We start from the raw sequence: 19,197 nt of genomic DNA, 5'->3' as shown, positions 1-19,197 counted from the left end.
TTTTTTCGGTATAAATAGTAGAGGAAGCTCCTCACCCTGAAATTTGTCAGAGTAAACGTGTTGACCTGACTGTACATGTCGTAGCGATGCTGTCATTCAGCAGCAAGAAGAAGTCGGCGTGGCGACCCAGGTTCCTGGCAGACGCTACGCAGCGCGGCGCAGTATGCTGGCCTGTAGCCCTGGATGACTCTAGCCGTGCAGTGCTGGTAGACTGTTTGTTGGCGATATCGGCAGACACTTTGCTGCTTGTAGAGGAAAGCAGTCGGGAAATCGTGTTTATCACTCCGTGCTCCAGTGTTCTCGGCTGGACTACAAATACTAACAGGTACCTAGACAACATCTGTTGAATAATATCTGCAATTTATTGATTAAATGTTATTTATTCCTCTGTGACGTTTACTCATGTGCAAGAACTGAAAGTCAATTAGCACTGTATAAGTATATATTCTAGATTTTCTTGAAATCGATATAGAAACTTTTACTCAGAAAGAAATTGATCACCAGCTACGCTAGGTTTGGTGGAGGCTGGAATGGGAGTATATCAAAAGTGTTAAAAAAAGGAAATGGTAATTCTTTCTCAGATCATATATTCCTAGATCAAATAATATTTATGTCACCGTCGGATGACTAGATGAAGGGATTGAAATTTGTCACTTTCAGCCTCTCTTCGCTGATGCTGATTTAACGTTCATTTACATTTACATGTCTGATGATTGGTTTAAATGTGTCAAGCTAAGGAAATATTATCATTTCATAATTCTTAACCCTTTTTATACCTCTCATTTCGACCTCCACCAAAACCAGTGCAGCTGTCAACCAATTTTTGTCTTTATCATTTCTATATCGATTTCAACAAAAATAAGATTGTGCACTCATAAGATGCAAATTAGGTCTCCGCTCTTGCACTGTTAAGTAACTGGTTAATAAATTAAATGATGACATTTCAGTTTGTAAAAGATTTTTACTGGTAGTACTAGAGTATTGTCTTGTTAAAAATACTATGGATAGGTAATAATAGAAGAAGGAAGATAGTAGTATCAATTTTACTAAACCACCCAATGCGGTTGCAGCTTGCGGCTGTACTACCACCAGGGAGAGTGTATGACCTTCCACATGAGGGAGAGTGGGGACCGGGATGAGCTCATGGAGGTAAGCTGGTAGTCTTTATCTATATATATCTATATATATAAAAATGAATGTTTGTATGTTTGTCCTTTATGGAATCGTGAACTATTGGACCGATCATGATGAAAATTTGTACGTATATGTATTTTTCCACGGAGAAGGTTTATAAGCTATGCCCATCCCTTTCCCGATTCAGGATTCCGCCCCACTGGTTACAGAAATACCCATAAGAAATGCATTGCAGCAAACATATGTTAACGTCTTTTCAAATTTTTAATCAGCTGTTCTTTGTAAACATATATTACACTTATAGTTTTAAAGCATAGAGTAAGCTTAAGAGAAACGACAAATTTTGTTTAAACTGTTTTTGCAATCACTGTTAAACATAGACTTTACTATCCAGATAATACAATTCAAATTTGACGCTCAAAACTCCGTGTGTACATATTCTCTCGATCGAGACAACAAAGCAAGCTCAATCGTGGCATCGGAGATATAACTAATTTAATCTAAAATTTATTATAGTAAAAAAAAAATTTACTAAGTAATATAAGGACTTCGGTTCTTAAGATTTGCGTGCGAAGCCGTGGGTAACAGCTAGATAGAGGCAGGAATATGGTACATACCTTCATAATACGCCCAAGAGGCTCACGATGGAACGACTATCAATTATCTCAGCAATGTTTAGAATGTGATAGAAAAAGAATAAGTGAATATAGTGTACTGTTTTCAACGGGAAATTGCGTGCGAAGCCGCGGGCAACTTTTGCAAAAAATTATTGAAATGCGCAGCAAAGCGCGCCGGGCCCGCTAGTATATATATATATATATATATAAATGAATGTTTATGTGTTTGTCCTTTATGGAATCGTGAACTATTTGAATGATCATTATGAAAATTTGTATGTATATGTATTTTTCCACGGAGAAGGTTTATAACCTATGCCCATTGATGTAACTCGCCACCAAGTGACGCTGCACAAGATAATAGTCTTTAAAGCGCCTGCACATTATTGACTGCAATTACCTGACAGTTATGTATATTAAATAACCACATGAATTAAATAATATTAAATAATACTATTTGAAGGCGCTAAGTTATGATGGGGAATTTCTCTTTAAGATAAATTTCTGGTTGAACTTAAAGCTTGAGTGTTAGGCTACTTTATAATAAAACATATGTACGTGTACAATAGCTATAAATATACAGACACTTTCTTGGTCGTGGCAACAAGGCAAACTCTACATCGGCGTTGAAAATCTAATTGACTCGTACCAGAAGTGCACGTACACGGGCAAAGGGAATCAGCTAGTTTGTTCATATATTTGTCATTACTTTGATAGTCAAAATTGAACAAGTTTTTAATTTGACACTTAATATATTTTACTCTTCAATTTAGGAATATCAAAATGTTAGTGATCCATTCACAAACAAAGTATAATTTGTAATATTTTGTCATTTTAAGTCCGTGGTATTTTAAGGTTTCAAAAGAGGAGTACAGATTTACTAGGTGTTACTACAATGGGCAATGTTAGTTTTGTCATGTATAAGTTAGCTGTTTGATTAGTGTAATGTTGATTCATTTATCTCAATTTTTCTCTGATCATATTTTTGAAGTCCCCATATGAGACTTAGAGGGGAGGGAGTTATAAATTTCATAACTGTCTCTATACACCACTGGTTTATCTCCTTTGTGGCAGGAACAGTCAGCTTGGCTAGCTAGTGTTCTGTGCTGTCAAGATGTAGAAATAAATTGCATTTATATGGTTTAAGCAACTTCTCTATAATGTAAAACATGAAATTACAAGAATAAATACAATTTAAATGTCAAATAGTGAGCCATTCTGAAAAATGATGTGTATAAATAAAAAAAGTAAAGTAAATGTTTTAAGTAAACTCAAACCATTAGGCGTAGCTACATATTTATACATACAATCCACACTATAAAGATACTGTATAAACTTTAAAACACGAAACTAAACATTTTTTCATATTCAGAAAGGTATTTTTATTCTTTTTGAATCGTTCTTTGTTCCTGTGTATATTGCGTTGAGTTTGTTTCATTAATTTAAATGACATATTTTAGTTCATGAAAAGGCTTGTTAAAATGGAAACTAAACATTTTTTTTTCATATTCTGAAAGGTATTTTTATTCTTTTTGAATCCTGCTTTGTTCCTGTATCTATTGAGTTGAGTTTTTTTCCTTAATTTAAATGACATAGTTCAGTTTATGAAAAGACTTGTTGTCCTGAACCGAAGTACTACTAGAAATTGTTCCACCTTATGTGTAGGTGGTGGTCCGTCTGCGATCAGTGACACAGGGCAGTGTGACCCAGGAGTTGGCGCTCAAGAGGAACCCACTGGGCCAGCTCGGGTTCCATGTACAGCCGGACGGGGTGGTGACGCAGGTGGAGAGTCTAGGGTTGGCCTGGCAGGCTGGTCTGAGGCAAGGGGCCAGGCTAGTCGAGATATGTAAGGTGAGAGGATAAACAGACTGGATAAACTGTAGGCTATGTGTAAAGGCAATGGTATCATTCACTAACATAATCTCATTATGTGTGGTCACTTAGCATGGAGTTTTATGGTATCAGACTGTAGAATTCCCAATTGGGTTTGAAGTGTCTTTTATTTCAAGTTATAACATCTACAACATTTTTATCATGAATACGCTTTAAAAATATGTGATCACATTTAAAGATTACAGGTAAAATTCAAGAGGTCTTAATTACGTATATAAAACAGAAAAGGAGTGTCCCTTAGACGTTACTACACTGCACTTTCACTCATATGAGGTATATCCAGAAAGTAAGTATACTGAGGCTCTCACGGCCGGGAAGACTTTTTTCAACATGTTGACTACACTGCCGTGTAGCCTCATTCCTCCTCTCAACAACTAGATCAGTTTGTGGTCAGTACATTGAGAACTGTCGATGTGACAATACGTTTTTTAAAAAATGTCAATCCAAACTCCGTCCGTATGAAATACGCGGTTTCACCCATTATCTTGTTTGGAAGGGTGAAACTCCGGTAAATTTTATAATGAGGTAAAAATTGCATCATTCCAAAACAACTCTAAATTTAATGAATTAGAGAATTTACCTCTATAGAGTTTGTGGCGTCAAAAATTCTTAACTGCCCTCCACACGATTCAACTTGTGTTGGTCTGTCACCTGTTTTGGGACCCACCTCAAGAACATTTTTCGATATCCTGTAGCTTTTTCGTTGTGTAGCAGAGATCTGGAGATTTGTGTAAATATCGCAAAAAAAGGTTCATCCACAGTCAATCTGTGATCGTTCAGGAGTGCATTTTCAATTTATTTTCCATAATTTCAGTCCACAATTGTCTTCAGCTCTTCTGATCATCATGCACAGACTTACGACTGTTTTAAAACTTACAGAACCATTTGAAAACACTTGTATGATTCATAGTTTTATCACCATAAGCAGATTTTACTGCTTTATAAACCTCAATCAGATTTTTTCCTTTCCAAACGAGATAACAGATGATACCGCTTATTTCAAACTTGTAGAGAGATTGAATTTACATTTTTCACGAAATGTATTGTTGCATCGACAGTTACGGAGAGGAGGAATCAGATTGCACGGTAGTGTATCCAACATGCCACACAAACAATTCCTCTTGGCTGAGAGACTCAGTGCTTTCTGAATATGCTTCATACTCTCTACTTCAATTACATTTGACTATAAAAGAAGATAAATATTCAAAACCAACCACAATACTACCATATACGATGAAGAATAATAACGAGATATGTAGTAGACGCACGTGCTTGTGACAACCGAGAAAGCAGTAATACACGCTATGGATATGTTTGGTTAAGGCTTTGTAGGAGACGCAGAACGAACGAGCAGGTGGTCGGAGTTTGACAAAGGGCGCTTCCCTCCCCCTGCCGCAGAGTGAAGGTCGTTTATAAATACTTCCTTGGCAATCGCCATAAGCACGGAGCGTGCACCGGCATTTCGAAGGCCTTTTGTGAACTAAAAAAACTCTCCAAGAGACTATAATCTGTAATATTGGATACTGTATTTGACGATTTGATGAAAGTCTACCATCATCATCATCATCTGACATTTCTGTTATCACGGGTCGTCGTACACAGCCTCCTCCACTTTTGTCTGTCATTCCAGGTCTCCTCTTCCTCCACCTGCATTTTCTGTAGTCCCCTTCTCTCTATGAAAGTCTACCATTCTACTAATATATCCGTCTATGGCGTGGGAAGGATTAAATCTTATGATGAAGGGATAAGATTCAACTATAATGATGAAAATCTAAAACTATGTTACTAATTGGTTAAATCGCAGTAGAATGGAAGTTATTTTGTAGACATACCTCGTAAAACATTACTCCAAACATAATGTTAAGTATACAGCACATGAAGAAATCTGTATGTATTATCATGGCAGTAAACATGTGACCTAAACTTAAAATATCTGTTTTAACCACTCTCTCTGGAAGCATGTATCAATTGTTTGCTCCAGGTGGCCGTGTCAACACTAACACACGACCAGATGGTGGACCTGCTGAAGACATCCATGATGGTCACCGTGACTGTGATCCCGGCAGCAGCAGATGGAAATGCCCGGCGAGGCTGTTCCCAGCATCATTGTATGGCGCTGGCGCATGACTCGGACTACGAGAACCTCACAAGCCCAGAGACAGGGAAGGTCACTAGGAAACCTGCCTTGCAGACTGCAGTACCTGGCAATCACCGGAGAAGGTAGGTGACTTTTAATGTCATTGATAAAAAAGTTTTTCCTTTTTCTTCGTGCCTTTTATTTTTTCCCAAACTGAGTTCAGCATAAATATCAACAAAATTCTGTTGGCAATGTGGCATGACGTCAGCGACAACAACCCTCACAAACACATAGTGAGACATAACATTATGCTTTTCCTTACTTTTGTTTTATGGGATGAAATCATTTTTTTTATTCCAGTCAAGAACACATTACAAGTTTGAGTCTTACTTTGCCATCAATGTATCACGAACTTTATTGTTTGGTCGCTAATCTTGATTGTCTGTGCAGGTACGAACGCAGCTTCTCCCCTCCCCGGTCGAGCAACAGCTCAGGCTATGGTACCGGTAGCAGCAGTAAGTCCTTCTCCGGAGGAGATGCCAGGTTTTCTTCTAATCCTGAGGTAATCACTGATGTCCAGCACGGTCATTATTTTGGTTTTTAATCTTTGAATTTGAACGACCCCAAAGTTGATTTCTAAAATCATTATCTGAATAATTTTGTATATCTTATGACAAAAAACAACCACTACAGTAGATATCTCACAATTAACTAACTATAATACTACCTATTTTTGCATTTTATTTTATTTCAGCTATAAATTTTTAATTTTTTTCAGTAGTTACCGTTTTAAGCATGTCTTGAATTTTTACTTCAGGGCACAATGACATCGTCGTCAAGTGGACATTCCAGTGATGATAGATGGTACGAGCTTCTGGAACAACCGCCAGACACACGAGATTCTCCTCCCCCACCTCTTCCAGCACGGCTCAGTGCATTCCAGCCTGTCAATGAGTTCAAGGTCGGTGAGAAGGTGACAACCTGCCTACTCAAGGCTTCGGAGCGCAGCCATGAGCTTAGGCGACAGCTGGAGCGAACGCCTCATACTCACGACTATCACCTCGTCACCAGAATGCCTAAGGTATTGCCAGTATTTCACTCCTCATACTCACGACTATCACCTCGTCACCAGAATGCCTAAGGTATTGCCAATACTTCACTCCTCATACTCACGACTATCACCTCATCACCAGAATGCCTAAGGTATTGCCAATATTTCACTCCTCATACTCACGACTATCACCTCATCACCAGAATGCCTAAGGTATTGCCAATACTTCACTCCTCATACTCACGACTATCACCTCGTCACCAGAATGCCTAAGGTATTGTCAGTGCTTTTCCAATTCTAGATCACAAGAAACATGGAGTAGCCTGGATCAAGGCTGAAGTATTATATTCTCATGGATATATTGATTATACTTTTAATGTAATATCAGATGTAAGATAGCAGTTAACTCAATAACAGAACACTTAACATCTCTATAATTTTACATCTTTTTATATAAAAAACTACAAGAAATGAGAAATTTTACATGGTATCTTCAATATTATAAAAAATATTCGTATATTTTCATAAAAACTTGTTTCAGTTCTACCAGAAAAATTTTTCAATGCGATTTTTCCGGTTTTAAAGTAACGGATGATATTGTGTTGATGAACAGGTGGCAGACTACAGTTACCAGACGAGTGGTGGCAGTGAGAAATCTGCAAGTCTACCACTAGAGTGCTCTGCCGCAGTACGGACTGATGGGCACTCTACCGACACCAGCTCCACCAGTGATAGGCTCTTCAATATGCCTAGTGAAGGTACTTGTCAACTTTACTGACATTGACATTGTTCTCAGATCCCTCACTTAATGATAATAATATCTATGATTATTATTTACCCTTCAAACGAGTACATCTTACAAACAAAATTTGACTTTGAAACTAACCTTTACCATTTATATCTAGTAGTGTGATTAGTTTACACAGAAAAAACGACACAGAGTTCAATATAAAGTAAGTTCACATAATATTGTCACTACTTATGGTACTTATTAAAACTAGGTGATTTTACCAAGATTGAAACTATTTTATAATAATATAATATATTTCACGGTTAGTTTATTTAGTTATAAAGAAAATAGTAAATGTAATTCTTCAGTAAAATATCTTGTTTTAACAGACAAAAATAATATACTGTTGACCTAACATTATTATAATAGAATCCACAATATTACAGCAAGGAAGAACCACCCATTTTCCATTTAAACTGATTTAACTAAATTTTAGATTTAAAAAATTACTCCTGCACACCAAACAAAGGTAGCGAATAGTTTTTTAAAATGTTTATAGATAATTTTAAAACAATTTTGTTGTATCTTGTAAAGTTTCAAGGTAGTTAAAAAAATGTATACAAGTATAATATGATAACATCAAACTTAATATGTTTACAAACACAATTTATTAACAGTTGCAACTAAACTAAGTCTACAATTTTAGAAACCACGAATTACGAATTACGAATTTTCAAAATTTTTGAAAATATATGAGTTTGTTAAACATTATAATCATGTTGTATTAATATAATATTAATTATTAAACATTTTTTTATTATTTCATAGTATGGAAACCTTCATAATGAAATGATCTAAAAATTACATTTTTTATGTTCTTACAATATTTTTATCTAAAGGGATTTTTTATTTCATTTCAAATTGACTAAACTTAGTATATAATTATTTTTGTACCATAAAATTTTAGTACGAAGAATTATTATGGTATTCTCCGCAGATGAACTATCAGCGAGCAGTTCACCCGGACTGCGGCGTGGCGGGACCCTCACCCCCTCCAGTGGTGGCAGTCGAAATCACAGTCCACGCCCTCGTGAGGACCAGCCACGCTTGCGTCACACTGCTACCTCACGGAACTCCAATCGCAACTCCGCCAACCTCACCAACTCCACTCTACAGGAGGACCTCATTCGCCTCATCAGTCCTGACTGTATGTCACCGGACATGACTCCCACCAAGGTACTTGCTATCATTTCAGCTGATTGCAAAGTAGATCATTTCTAGCTAACTACAATTTTTTAATGACAACCCTAGCAGTATTTGACATGTATCATTGATGCACTTCAGGATTTATGGATTAAAGTACTATACAGGGTGAGTCAGAAATATGGTAAAATATTTTAAGACGTGATTGTAGAGCTAAAAATAAGAAAAAAATGTTATATAAAGGTAGGTCCGAAAACGCTCCATTAGTGAGTAATGGTTGGCGAAAGATTTTGCTTTGTTTTCAGTTCACCTGGTGAAATTAAGTGATTCTGAAATGTTTTGTTCTTACTTTTTAACTCAAATAAGGTGGATTTATAAGGAAAATCACCTGAAAAAACCAAATAAAAACCACTCTAGAGGTTGTAGTGTGAACAGTTTTTGAGAAAAAGTATGAAATTTTCCAAAAATCTAATAACAAAAATACCGTCTTAAATGTTTAATGTCCAATAACATTGTTAAATGACCAATAAGTTAAACAAAATGTTTTTTCCTTATACAGATTGTAGAAAATGTAATTCTTAAAACAATCATAATAAGTAAAGTTAACTAAATGTTTAAAAAAGTTATGAAATTGACTCCTCACATATTACAGTCTGAGTTGGAGTGTAGGTTTGAATACTTGTCTGTGACTTTTATACTTTTCATCACGTTCAATAAGATCCTCGCACAAGCCAGTGGCCCATGAGGATAGGAAGGATAAGGCTAAAAACTCCAAAAGGGTTATTTTCCTAACTCAGTTGTTTGTGAACTTACTATTAATGAAATTTCCTATACTAATTATTTACTCATTTTTCCTATACATATTTACTACATATATTTTCCTATACTCATTATCAAATGTAATTAATTGTTTCTCGTCTGACAGGAGAATGGATCGGTGGGGAAGGTCCACAGTAGCAGTGGAGAGCTGAGTGGACGAGTGCGGTCCAGGGAGAATCTGAGTGGACTTAGCATGCCCCCACCACGACCCCCGTCTCCCCCCACCCTGGGGGGGTGGGGGGGGGGGGGGGTGGGGGGGGGGGGGGGTGGGGGGGGGGGGGGGTGGGGGGGGGGGGGGGTGGGGGGGGGGGGGGGTGGGGGGGGGGGAATTGATGTCATCGCTTCAGACAAGCAAACTACAGGGGAGGTCGTTCTTTGCGATGCTGCAAGATTACCGACCTGCGGTGTTGGGGCTTGGAAACGGACCAACGCAGCCCAGGGCCTGCAGAATACCTGAGGGGCAAGGTGGAGGGTGGGGCAGCTTGTGACAATGCCAACAACACTCTGGCCGATGATGCTGTCACGAGTCTCCTACTGGCACCAGTCCCAAGCTGCGGCTCAAGTTCCATCGGTTCTGGTCAGGTAAGTTCAATGGTAATTGTGTGGACAGGAACTGACCAACTGAGCTAAGAGCTTGCAGAATACCTACATGACAATCTAACTTGAAATACAATAATTTAAAACTTTGACAAAGATTGTTTAAAGAGTTCAACCATTATATCTGGATAATATGAATGACCCAAAAGATTAATATTAACGATAAAAACTATTTGCAAAGAATAATTTTAAATTTAGGAATTATCATAATAAAAAATAAATTTGCCCTATCTCGATCATGTTGATGTATCAACCCTTCTGAAATAGGACGTGACAACTTGTTGCACAATATCCTATTGCTATTAATAAACAGAGTACTATTGTTATTTGTTAGTGAATCGAGAATTTAAATTAATGAATACTTAAATGTTTTTATAAAAAAAAAACTTAATAATAATTGTGATAGTAGACTTGTTGTCTGCTTTGTAGTTTTGTCAACAGCTACATCTAGCTTTAATTACTAAAAGCTAGACCTATTATGACTCGCATTTATCACACAGACGATGCAAGAAACGTAGCGAGGGAAAAAAATGTTGGTGGGAGTCCAGACAAACTGATATTTTTCTCGTAGTGGACAGAGAGTAAAGGCCCCCATTTCATTCCTTTTAACTTCTTGAACCCGTTTTCTTTGTTGAGAACGATCTTTCAGCAGTACATGTCAGTAATACTGAATTATTTAAATAATAATTAATCGTTTACTAAAAATAGTAATTTTAAAAAATTGAAAATTTGGGCTGTCCGGGCCTCTTGGACCCTCTAGAGACCATGGTTCAGAACGTTACTTAAGGATGCAGCTCTGAGACGGAGTTGAAAGAAGCCTATTATTACTAAAAGTCATATGTTCAATAAAAAAATTAAATTTCAGTCTTTTTCATAACTCCTGCTAAATTAAAAAAAAAAACAAAAAAAACAGGAGGTTATTCTTTAAATCTTGATTGTTGTATATATATTTAATTAGTTATGAGTAATATTACAAAGCCGGAAAGACTTCATGGACAAGTGGGTTGTGTGTTTTATTTCCATACTGTAAATTATACTTTCAAATGTATAATAAATAAAATGAACAAAATAATGAATCAACAATTGATTTTATGGTGAAGAAAAACCAGTTTCTTAATTTTAGTTTCTTCCTAATCAATTTGATGTTTTCAGTGTAATAATTACCAGGTATTAAACTGTTCAAAAACACTGATAAAACACGTGTTAATCAAACATATTATGTGGCAGGCAATGTGTCAAACAACGGGAAAGCCAGCACGAGCTGCCACGGTCGACGACAGTATGATGAGTTCTCCGGGCAGTCTGCCAGACTGTGAGGAGCGGCAGAGACGTCGTGCGCTAGCGCACTATGATGTACAAAGCCTGACAGCCAATGTCGGATATGCAGCACGGCTGCGTGGACTGCTGCTAGCTCGTCGGCGTAACACCACCACGGGTGCGTCGGCGGCCAGCATGCTCGGTACACGGGCATCAACGCCAGGACAGTGGCGACGAAGATGGTGGGGGATGGCCGCAGCAATGAGTTGTTGGAGAGGTGAGTCCATCAACGCATCCATCATATCTTTGGTTCTTTAGTTAGGGTGAGGAAAATTTTCTTGTCCGGAAGATTTTGAAACAGATTGGTTGAATGAATAAGCAACAATGTTGGAGCAGTGTACTGTCGATGACAGCAAAGATTCTAGGAGGTCACTGATTATTGAAATCAGGATCTTACAAGAAACATTTAAAATAGGAGAGTAGTCTTGGCAAAATATTTACTAATAGTAGCTGCAAAAAATTAATTAATGAAACAGTGAAATAACAAATTGGAAATTATGACATTTTTAGAATGGATGGCCAACAAAGAGGAGAGGGTGATTGCATTTATGTACAGTAATAATACAGTTATATCATCGGAAGCATCACTGAAATAATAATTTAAGTAGAGGCACGCAACGAGTTTTGCAGATTACCTTGCTGTCCTCAAGATGTATCTACAAAGAAGCTTTATTTACAATGATAATAAGGAGTCTACCGATATTTTCACTTATTTCTCAATACTTCCAAATGCTACTATAAATGAACAGTCAGAACAGTATTTTGGCTGATCTATTTGGTTTAAATTAAAGGTGGATTTTACCGTTACAATTTCTAACTGTTGTACTGAACTGTGAAATTGATTTTATCCTGTATTTCCAAAAGTAAATAAGGAAAAATTTGTTGTAGCTGTCCGTTCTTCCGGAATGAGATGGGCGGGGAAGAGGAACGAGTGGTATCTCTGACGCGGCTCAGTCCTCCCTGCAAGCGGCGGTCTCCCCTCCCCCTGCACCGACCTCCACTTGCTTGTGGAGTCTCTGTGCTGGAATTCCCTCCCGGAGAGACCCACTGGACCCATGGCTCGTGCCCCCACCAACCCCACAGTCGCCTCATAGAGTGCGTTGACCATGGCGCTCTCTATTACCGCAACTACTTTTACCAACAAGGTCAGACAATAAAGTCACTCTGTTATTCATGCCTAGCTCTGTGGATTTTGAATATTTTATAAGGTTTGAATCAAAGAAATAACGTTTCAGTAGCCTAATGATTATAAAGAATTAGATAGTACGTTTTCAACACAAATAGTGGTAGACTTGATTTTTATTCTGATAACAATCTTGCAAAACCACTGAAAGGTCTTTGCCATTTTGAGGAAAATAGCATTAGATCTAGATTTATATTATAGTTTGCTATTAAACTTTAAGAGATAATTCAATAAGCTGATTTACGTCACTGCTGGCCACAAGATGATCTAGACAAGAGATTATCTATGTTGTGGTTTAAAAAGATCTGAAATTTTTTACCCTCTTAACTTCTAGGAAGCTACCATATTTTATTAATTATTTAATAAAATGAGTGTTTAAAAAATCTATTTTCCCAGTAGTACTAGATTAAAAAGTAATTACGTTTAATGAGAAACGTAAAAGCTAATTTTGTCAATGTTATCTAGAACACCAAAACTGGTTTGGAATGGATGAGAATCTGGGACCAGTTGCCATCAGCCTCAAGAGAGAGAGGCTAGAGCGCCCGCACTTTCTTCAGATACCAACCCCTCCCCACCCCTCCTCTGCTACAGGATAGTTATTAGAACTAGTGAGGTGAGTTAATCCTGATTAAGTAAATCTGAACTTTATTAGTTTTACTACAGATCTAAACCCTAATATTGAGCCATACAGTTTATAAGTTCAATTTGAGGGATTGTTTTATTATTAACATGAAGCTAACTATCCATAAAATAAAACAAGAAAGATTTGGCTGGCACAATTTCAATTTTGACTCCAGAGAAGCTTTGAATCTTTTAACGTCTTAAATAAATACTTAAAGTGTGTCTGCTTAACACTTACATCCATATTATACGGACGACGTAAATATGGCATCATCTCCCAATGTCCGTATACTGCGGGCGTGTACTTTGTATTATTTAAATAGCTCCCTATTTTAATCAAATGCTTTGAAATTCCACAGAAAGATGTATTAGGACAGTATAAAGTACCACAGTTAAACTAAAAAGGGTTTTAGTTTACGATTTATTATTCTAACATAAAGATAACCCTATAATGTGGAGTTCATAACATACCACAGTTAAATATTACATTGTTACTTATTTTATTTGAAAATGAGTAAATGGAACCATTCGAAGTATCCTGTTGTCGAAAATACACCAATTACTAACTTAGAAATGGTGTGGATGTGGGCATTGACAACAATTTGATTAATAGCTATCTTGACATTTCTGAAAATATATTCTAAATTTGTAAATATTGTATTAAAAGATAATTTTTTTAAGTATGGGCTATAAATAATGTTAGTTGACATCAGAAATAAGTGTGGTTTTACTCGTATGTTAAGTACTATGAATTTCAAAGCATGAATTACACAACAAATGGCAAAAAGGACAAATGACTCGCCCTTACAAAAACTTATGTTACTCAACTTGTGAATAAGGTAGGCTTATAATTTTTTGTTTCATTACAATAAAAATTAAATTTAACTTAAATAAATAAATAGATATTTGTGTCACATATTTTTTTTGCTATATGGTTTTCATTAAACTTGAAATTTTAAAATTAGAATTTATTTATGTATGTATAATTATTAAAAAAATAAAATATTATCACTATATTACTATGTTTTTTTTCTTCATATTTTTGTGAACTACTTTTAATAAGAAGTAAAACTTAAAAAAGAAGAGAAGTGGTGGACGACCAGTGCAGTTAACATTTAAAAGGTTAACTGGGTGAGGGGCTTCTCTGGCATTGGGATTAGCTGAGCTCTTTTAAATTGAATGGGTATGTGTTCTAGTCTCAGCATGTCTTTAAATAAGAATGTTAAGAATATAATAGCTTTTCTTGGAAGTTCTTTCAGTATTTTTCCAGTAATAGAGTTGTAGCTAGGAGACTTATGAGGATTGAGATTGTGAGTTATAACTAAGCGAATGTCAGATGGTTTAAATTTTCGTAACGGGAAATCAAGTTGAAGTGGAGAATCTAAAAAAATTGGTGAAATATTCTGCGAATGCCTTAGATTTTTCTATGTTACATTTAACCCAGTTTCCATCAGTTTTAAAAAGCGGGAAATGGATATCTTAGGCTGCTTAATTCTTTTAGTTACTTTCCATATAACGAATAGTTCGTAGCTTCGGTTGCTGAGAGAGACTGGGTATACTCTTCAAACCGCAGGTTTTAATATTAAACGATAATCTTTTCAGATGTTGAGCTGCCCTATTGAAGTTTCCCTTATTCATTTGGATTTCTACTGTTTTGCCATATTCTTCTTAATCTTCTTCTTGATTTTTTTCTTGATGTTGTTAGGGTAATATAACCCTATCTTGTTAACTTTTGAAGAACAGTGTAAGGGTGTAGCCTCTTTGCAGTTTCTTTGTGTTAGTGTTAACATTGGTTAACATCCAACTCAATTTTAATTGTTAATGTTGTTTCTGTATATAATATTGTTCTTCTAAATTGAACATATTGTAAATAAATAAAATGTTGTTAAAAATTTTCTTAAGGGGAGCATGTACCTTTTTCGGGTCCCATGTTATTTAAATGGGAGTACACTGCAACATGTCGGTACCATTATCTCCTAAACTATTAGACATATTGACTTTAAACTTTAGGGTTTTGTTCTACATTAACAGCTTTATATTTTCATGCCTTTTTTTTTTTTAATATCTCAATAAACAAAAAAATTATCGTGGTAGCAATTTAAACAAAAATTTTTTTTTAAAATTATGTAAATACAATATTTTTTTAAATTATAAAAACATAATATATATTGATAAAAAAGCATGAATCTACTCACCAACTAGTCTGCAATAAGTGTGTAAAATTTGAAGTCTGTAAGTCTAATAATTGTTTCACAACGTGTTCCGAAATGTCACAAAACGGTACTTTCGGTAAAACAGCTTTAAAGTTTTAGTTACACTTCAAAACACATAATTCACTTTAAAATCCACCTGGACAGTAATCATCTTCTTCATTTTTACTCTTTTTTTCCTATCCTTCTTTTTATCCTCTTCTTTTTTATTTTCTTCTTGGACTTCTTTGTCAGCTTTTTTTAACCCTATTGGAATCGATTTGTTGAAGGCCTTCAACCATAAAGCGTCCTGGTTGGATGCATAATCGTTCCAAAACATTCACTTTGGCCATTGCTCCTTCATTAAAACTAAGAACTGCATCACAAAACCCCTGACATAGTTTATACTATTTTTAAAATTATAATCTTTGGGCTGTTTCAGCTGTTGACGCTGCGGGGCTCAGTGCTAGAAGACGCTATCCCCAACCTGAAACCGTCCAGTAGCAGTAAGACCATGAATACCAAAGAAGTTCTTGAATATGTCGCACCCGAAGTTCAACTCTCATGGTGAATATTGCATTGTTATGGGTACAGTTAACAGTAGGTATACTATAGTAATTTTCTTTGTCCTGAGATGCCACGTGACATTGAAAATGAGGTTTAACTTTCTTTTATAATGAAAACCTCATGAAAGTACATATAAAAAATGTGTTAAAATCTATGAGTCAGTATTATGATTCTCAATAGCCATACATATAGGATGTGTCTCAGGGTTTACAATATTGGGAATTAATAGTGTTTACTAAATATTACTTTGTCTGTGAACTCATTACTTACTGTTTTGTTTTTTGTTTTTTGGTTTTTTTTTTTTTTTTTTAGGGGAAAGTAAATTTTTTGATATGAGGTTTTTATAACGTAGGAAGAGCAGGCATACCTTTATGAGATTGAAGATTATTCCTCTACTTCTTTACAAAGAGACTTTAAAATGAACAAAATGTGGCATATTTCATGCCCACTGGGCACTGAGAGCTCTTGATAACTTTTAAGTTGGATAAAGATAACTTTGCTTTTCTTACCATATCAGTATCTATTCTCAATTATGGACTGTATTAACCCTTTTGAGTGCCAAGTATTTATTGAGTAGGTGTACTGAAAAGTGCCAGTTATTTTTTCTAGTGGCCAGCCCTTTTGAAGGCATTTTGCAAAGATTTCAGTAAAAAAATTCACAGTTTGATTATTCAATTGCTATCAAAATATTTTTTTTCTCTGAAAACTCTGCCTAATTAACATAAAATAACAAAGTTACCATAAAATTAAATTTAGGAATACAAAAAATGGACTTACCTAAAAAATTCCAGAATTTATTTAAATTTTATTTTTCAACCAAATTATCATTACAGAAACATTCATATTCTTTTCTTTGTCCATATCACTGGAAAGGGTATTCAATTGTCTATAAATCTTGAAAAATGTATATAATTATCTTCAATAATGAGTGAGTTATACAACATTTAAGAAACTAATGTCACATTGTTTTCCCGGTAGCTATGTCAACCGAAAATATTTATATGTGAGTTTTAGATTGATTTTCGTTAAAGTCAATTGATTGGAAGTGAGACACAACAATTTATTTTGAAAAGAACAGTTCTTCACAAACAATTTAATACGATGTAAATTTAAAAATGTAAAGTTTTTTTTTATTAATTTTTTCCTGAACGTCCGGTAAAATTGGACGGTGGCATTTCTAGACAACTTTTGACATCTGGTAAAATCGGACGTTGGCTTTCAAAGGGTTAACCTTAGGATAAATGATCTGATACGCCTCTAGAATTGTTATCATCTCCAGAACTAAATCCTTACTGTTTTCTTATTGGCCATATTTACATTGTGGAAAAATGTTTTGTTCTAACAGCCTGAGGCTAGGGACATCCACACCACAGACGGAAGAACAGCTACTGAAATTGGACGAGCAAGGTCTCACCACTCACTACAAGGTAGCAAATCATGGCTGTTGATCTTAGTTTAGTTATGTAATACTACTTTATCTGTAGGAATTTCTTAGACTAAAATTTGTTTATAAAGTCCTTGGAAAGATTTAAAAACAAAGTTGAACATAATTGACATAGATTTTATATTTTTTAAGCAAACTTGCACATTTATAACACAGGACAACTTGAAATATTCATGTATTATTCACTTAACCCCTTGCACTCGAAAGGCCAGCAGCACTGGCCACACCAAGGTTACATACAGCTTGAAGAGTTTTGCCGTAGTTTGTCCTCTCAACTCGTATGGCCAGTACAGATGGCCGCACTACTTGCATTGACAGCTCGGCGGCCATATTTGTTGTTTGCCTCTCCAGATTGGAATAACAACAAATATTATTTTATATTAAAAATTATTTAACATTTATTTTTAATGAATATTTTTAATACAAAGTTAAACATACATTTGGGAAATTTAACTCATATGCATATTGTTAACAAAAAAATATGTTATAAAATAGGCTTTTACAGTTATTTTATACCCAGACATGAACTATTGTACATTTTTCTCAGTCTTTAAATCTTTTTAAGAAATAAAAATTTTAAAAATACATACCTATGTAGTAAAGAATAGTTAGCACACGTCTTCTAGTAAAAATTTTCTAGGTTTCTATCCCTTCTATCACTTTAGTGTATACGCCCACTACACGTCATTCGTATTATTTGCACAATGAATGTTTAGAGAAGAATTATAGTCTAATTTAAAATTTACTGCTTCACTTCAAAATTACTATAAAATAAAACTGCTCGATAGGTTTTAGCACTCACAATTCATTATAAAACAAAGATAATATTAGAAAATAACCGCTATGTTTAGTGGTCAGTGGTGCTGGCCTTACGAGCTGTGGATGTATTATATCTTGGCCAGTACGGCCATACGAGCTGAGATAACATTACGGCAAAAATTAACCCGCACTTTCAACAAAATGGCGGAGGCCAGTAGAGCTCCAAGGACAACTTGTAAATACTGCCTTCGAGTCCATATGGTTTAGCATTTATTTTTGTTCCAGGGAAAATATGAAAAATATTTTATTACACTAAATTTTCTTAAGCATATATCTCAATATGTGCTGTGTTTTGATGTACAAGGTAAGATTTTATCCATGTTTACTGACTGAAATATAAAAACCGATGGTCACAAACTATCCAACAATTTTTGTCTGCTGAAGCAGTTTTACATTTAAGAGATCGAAACTTCAATACCTTACACGGGTAAGCACGTACTGAGACGGTGACTGTGCACAGGTTGGCGTGATGTACTGTCGGTCAGGCCAGTCCACGGAGGAGGAGATGTACAATAACCAGGACGCCGGCCCTGCCTTCATCGAGTTTCTGGAGACCATCGGCCAGAAGGTTCGTCTCAAGGGCTTCGACAAGTACAAAGCTGGACTAGACAACAAGAGTGAGTAATGATCCATAGACACGATACATGGAAACTGATATACTCTTAATGCTGCTCCCAAAGCAATTACATTAATAATTTAAAAATTATATTATTATATATATTATAAAATTATATTAAAATTTGAAAAAATCTTGCATATGGCTTGAAAATAATAAATTATTACCTAATAAAAATAAGACAGAAATTATTGTTTTTGGGCTTGAAAGCACTGAAAATAGATCTTTTAACCCTTTCCGAGCCAGGCGGCAATATATTGCTGTCGGTGTGTGAAATATGCGAAAAGCACCAGGCAATATATAGTCTCCTTGATATTCGT

The 19,197-nt window shown here is 35.5% G+C and overlaps 1 protein-coding gene across 1 annotated transcript in view; it reads left to right on the top strand.

Annotated features, from left to right (window-relative positions):
- LOC124356589 (signal-induced proliferation-associated 1-like protein 3) overlaps nt 1-19,197 on the top strand; it is a 165,986-nt gene that overhangs the window by 125,752 nt on the left and 21,037 nt on the right. The window contains 3 exon segments of the mRNA XM_046807680.1: nt 15,874-15,998; nt 17,344-17,425; nt 18,722-18,878. Of these exon segments, the coding sequence (XP_046663636.1) occupies nt 15,874-15,998; nt 17,344-17,425; nt 18,722-18,878 (364 nt within the window).

Source organism: Homalodisca vitripennis, chromosome 3 (genome assembly GCF_021130785.1).
Source record: "Homalodisca vitripennis isolate AUS2020 chromosome 3, UT_GWSS_2.1, whole genome shotgun sequence".
Lineage (NCBI taxonomy): Eukaryota > Metazoa > Arthropoda > Insecta > Hemiptera > Cicadellidae > Homalodisca > Homalodisca vitripennis.
The sequence above is the reverse complement of the archived record's forward strand: the minus strand, read 5'-3'. Positions and strand labels throughout refer to the sequence as shown.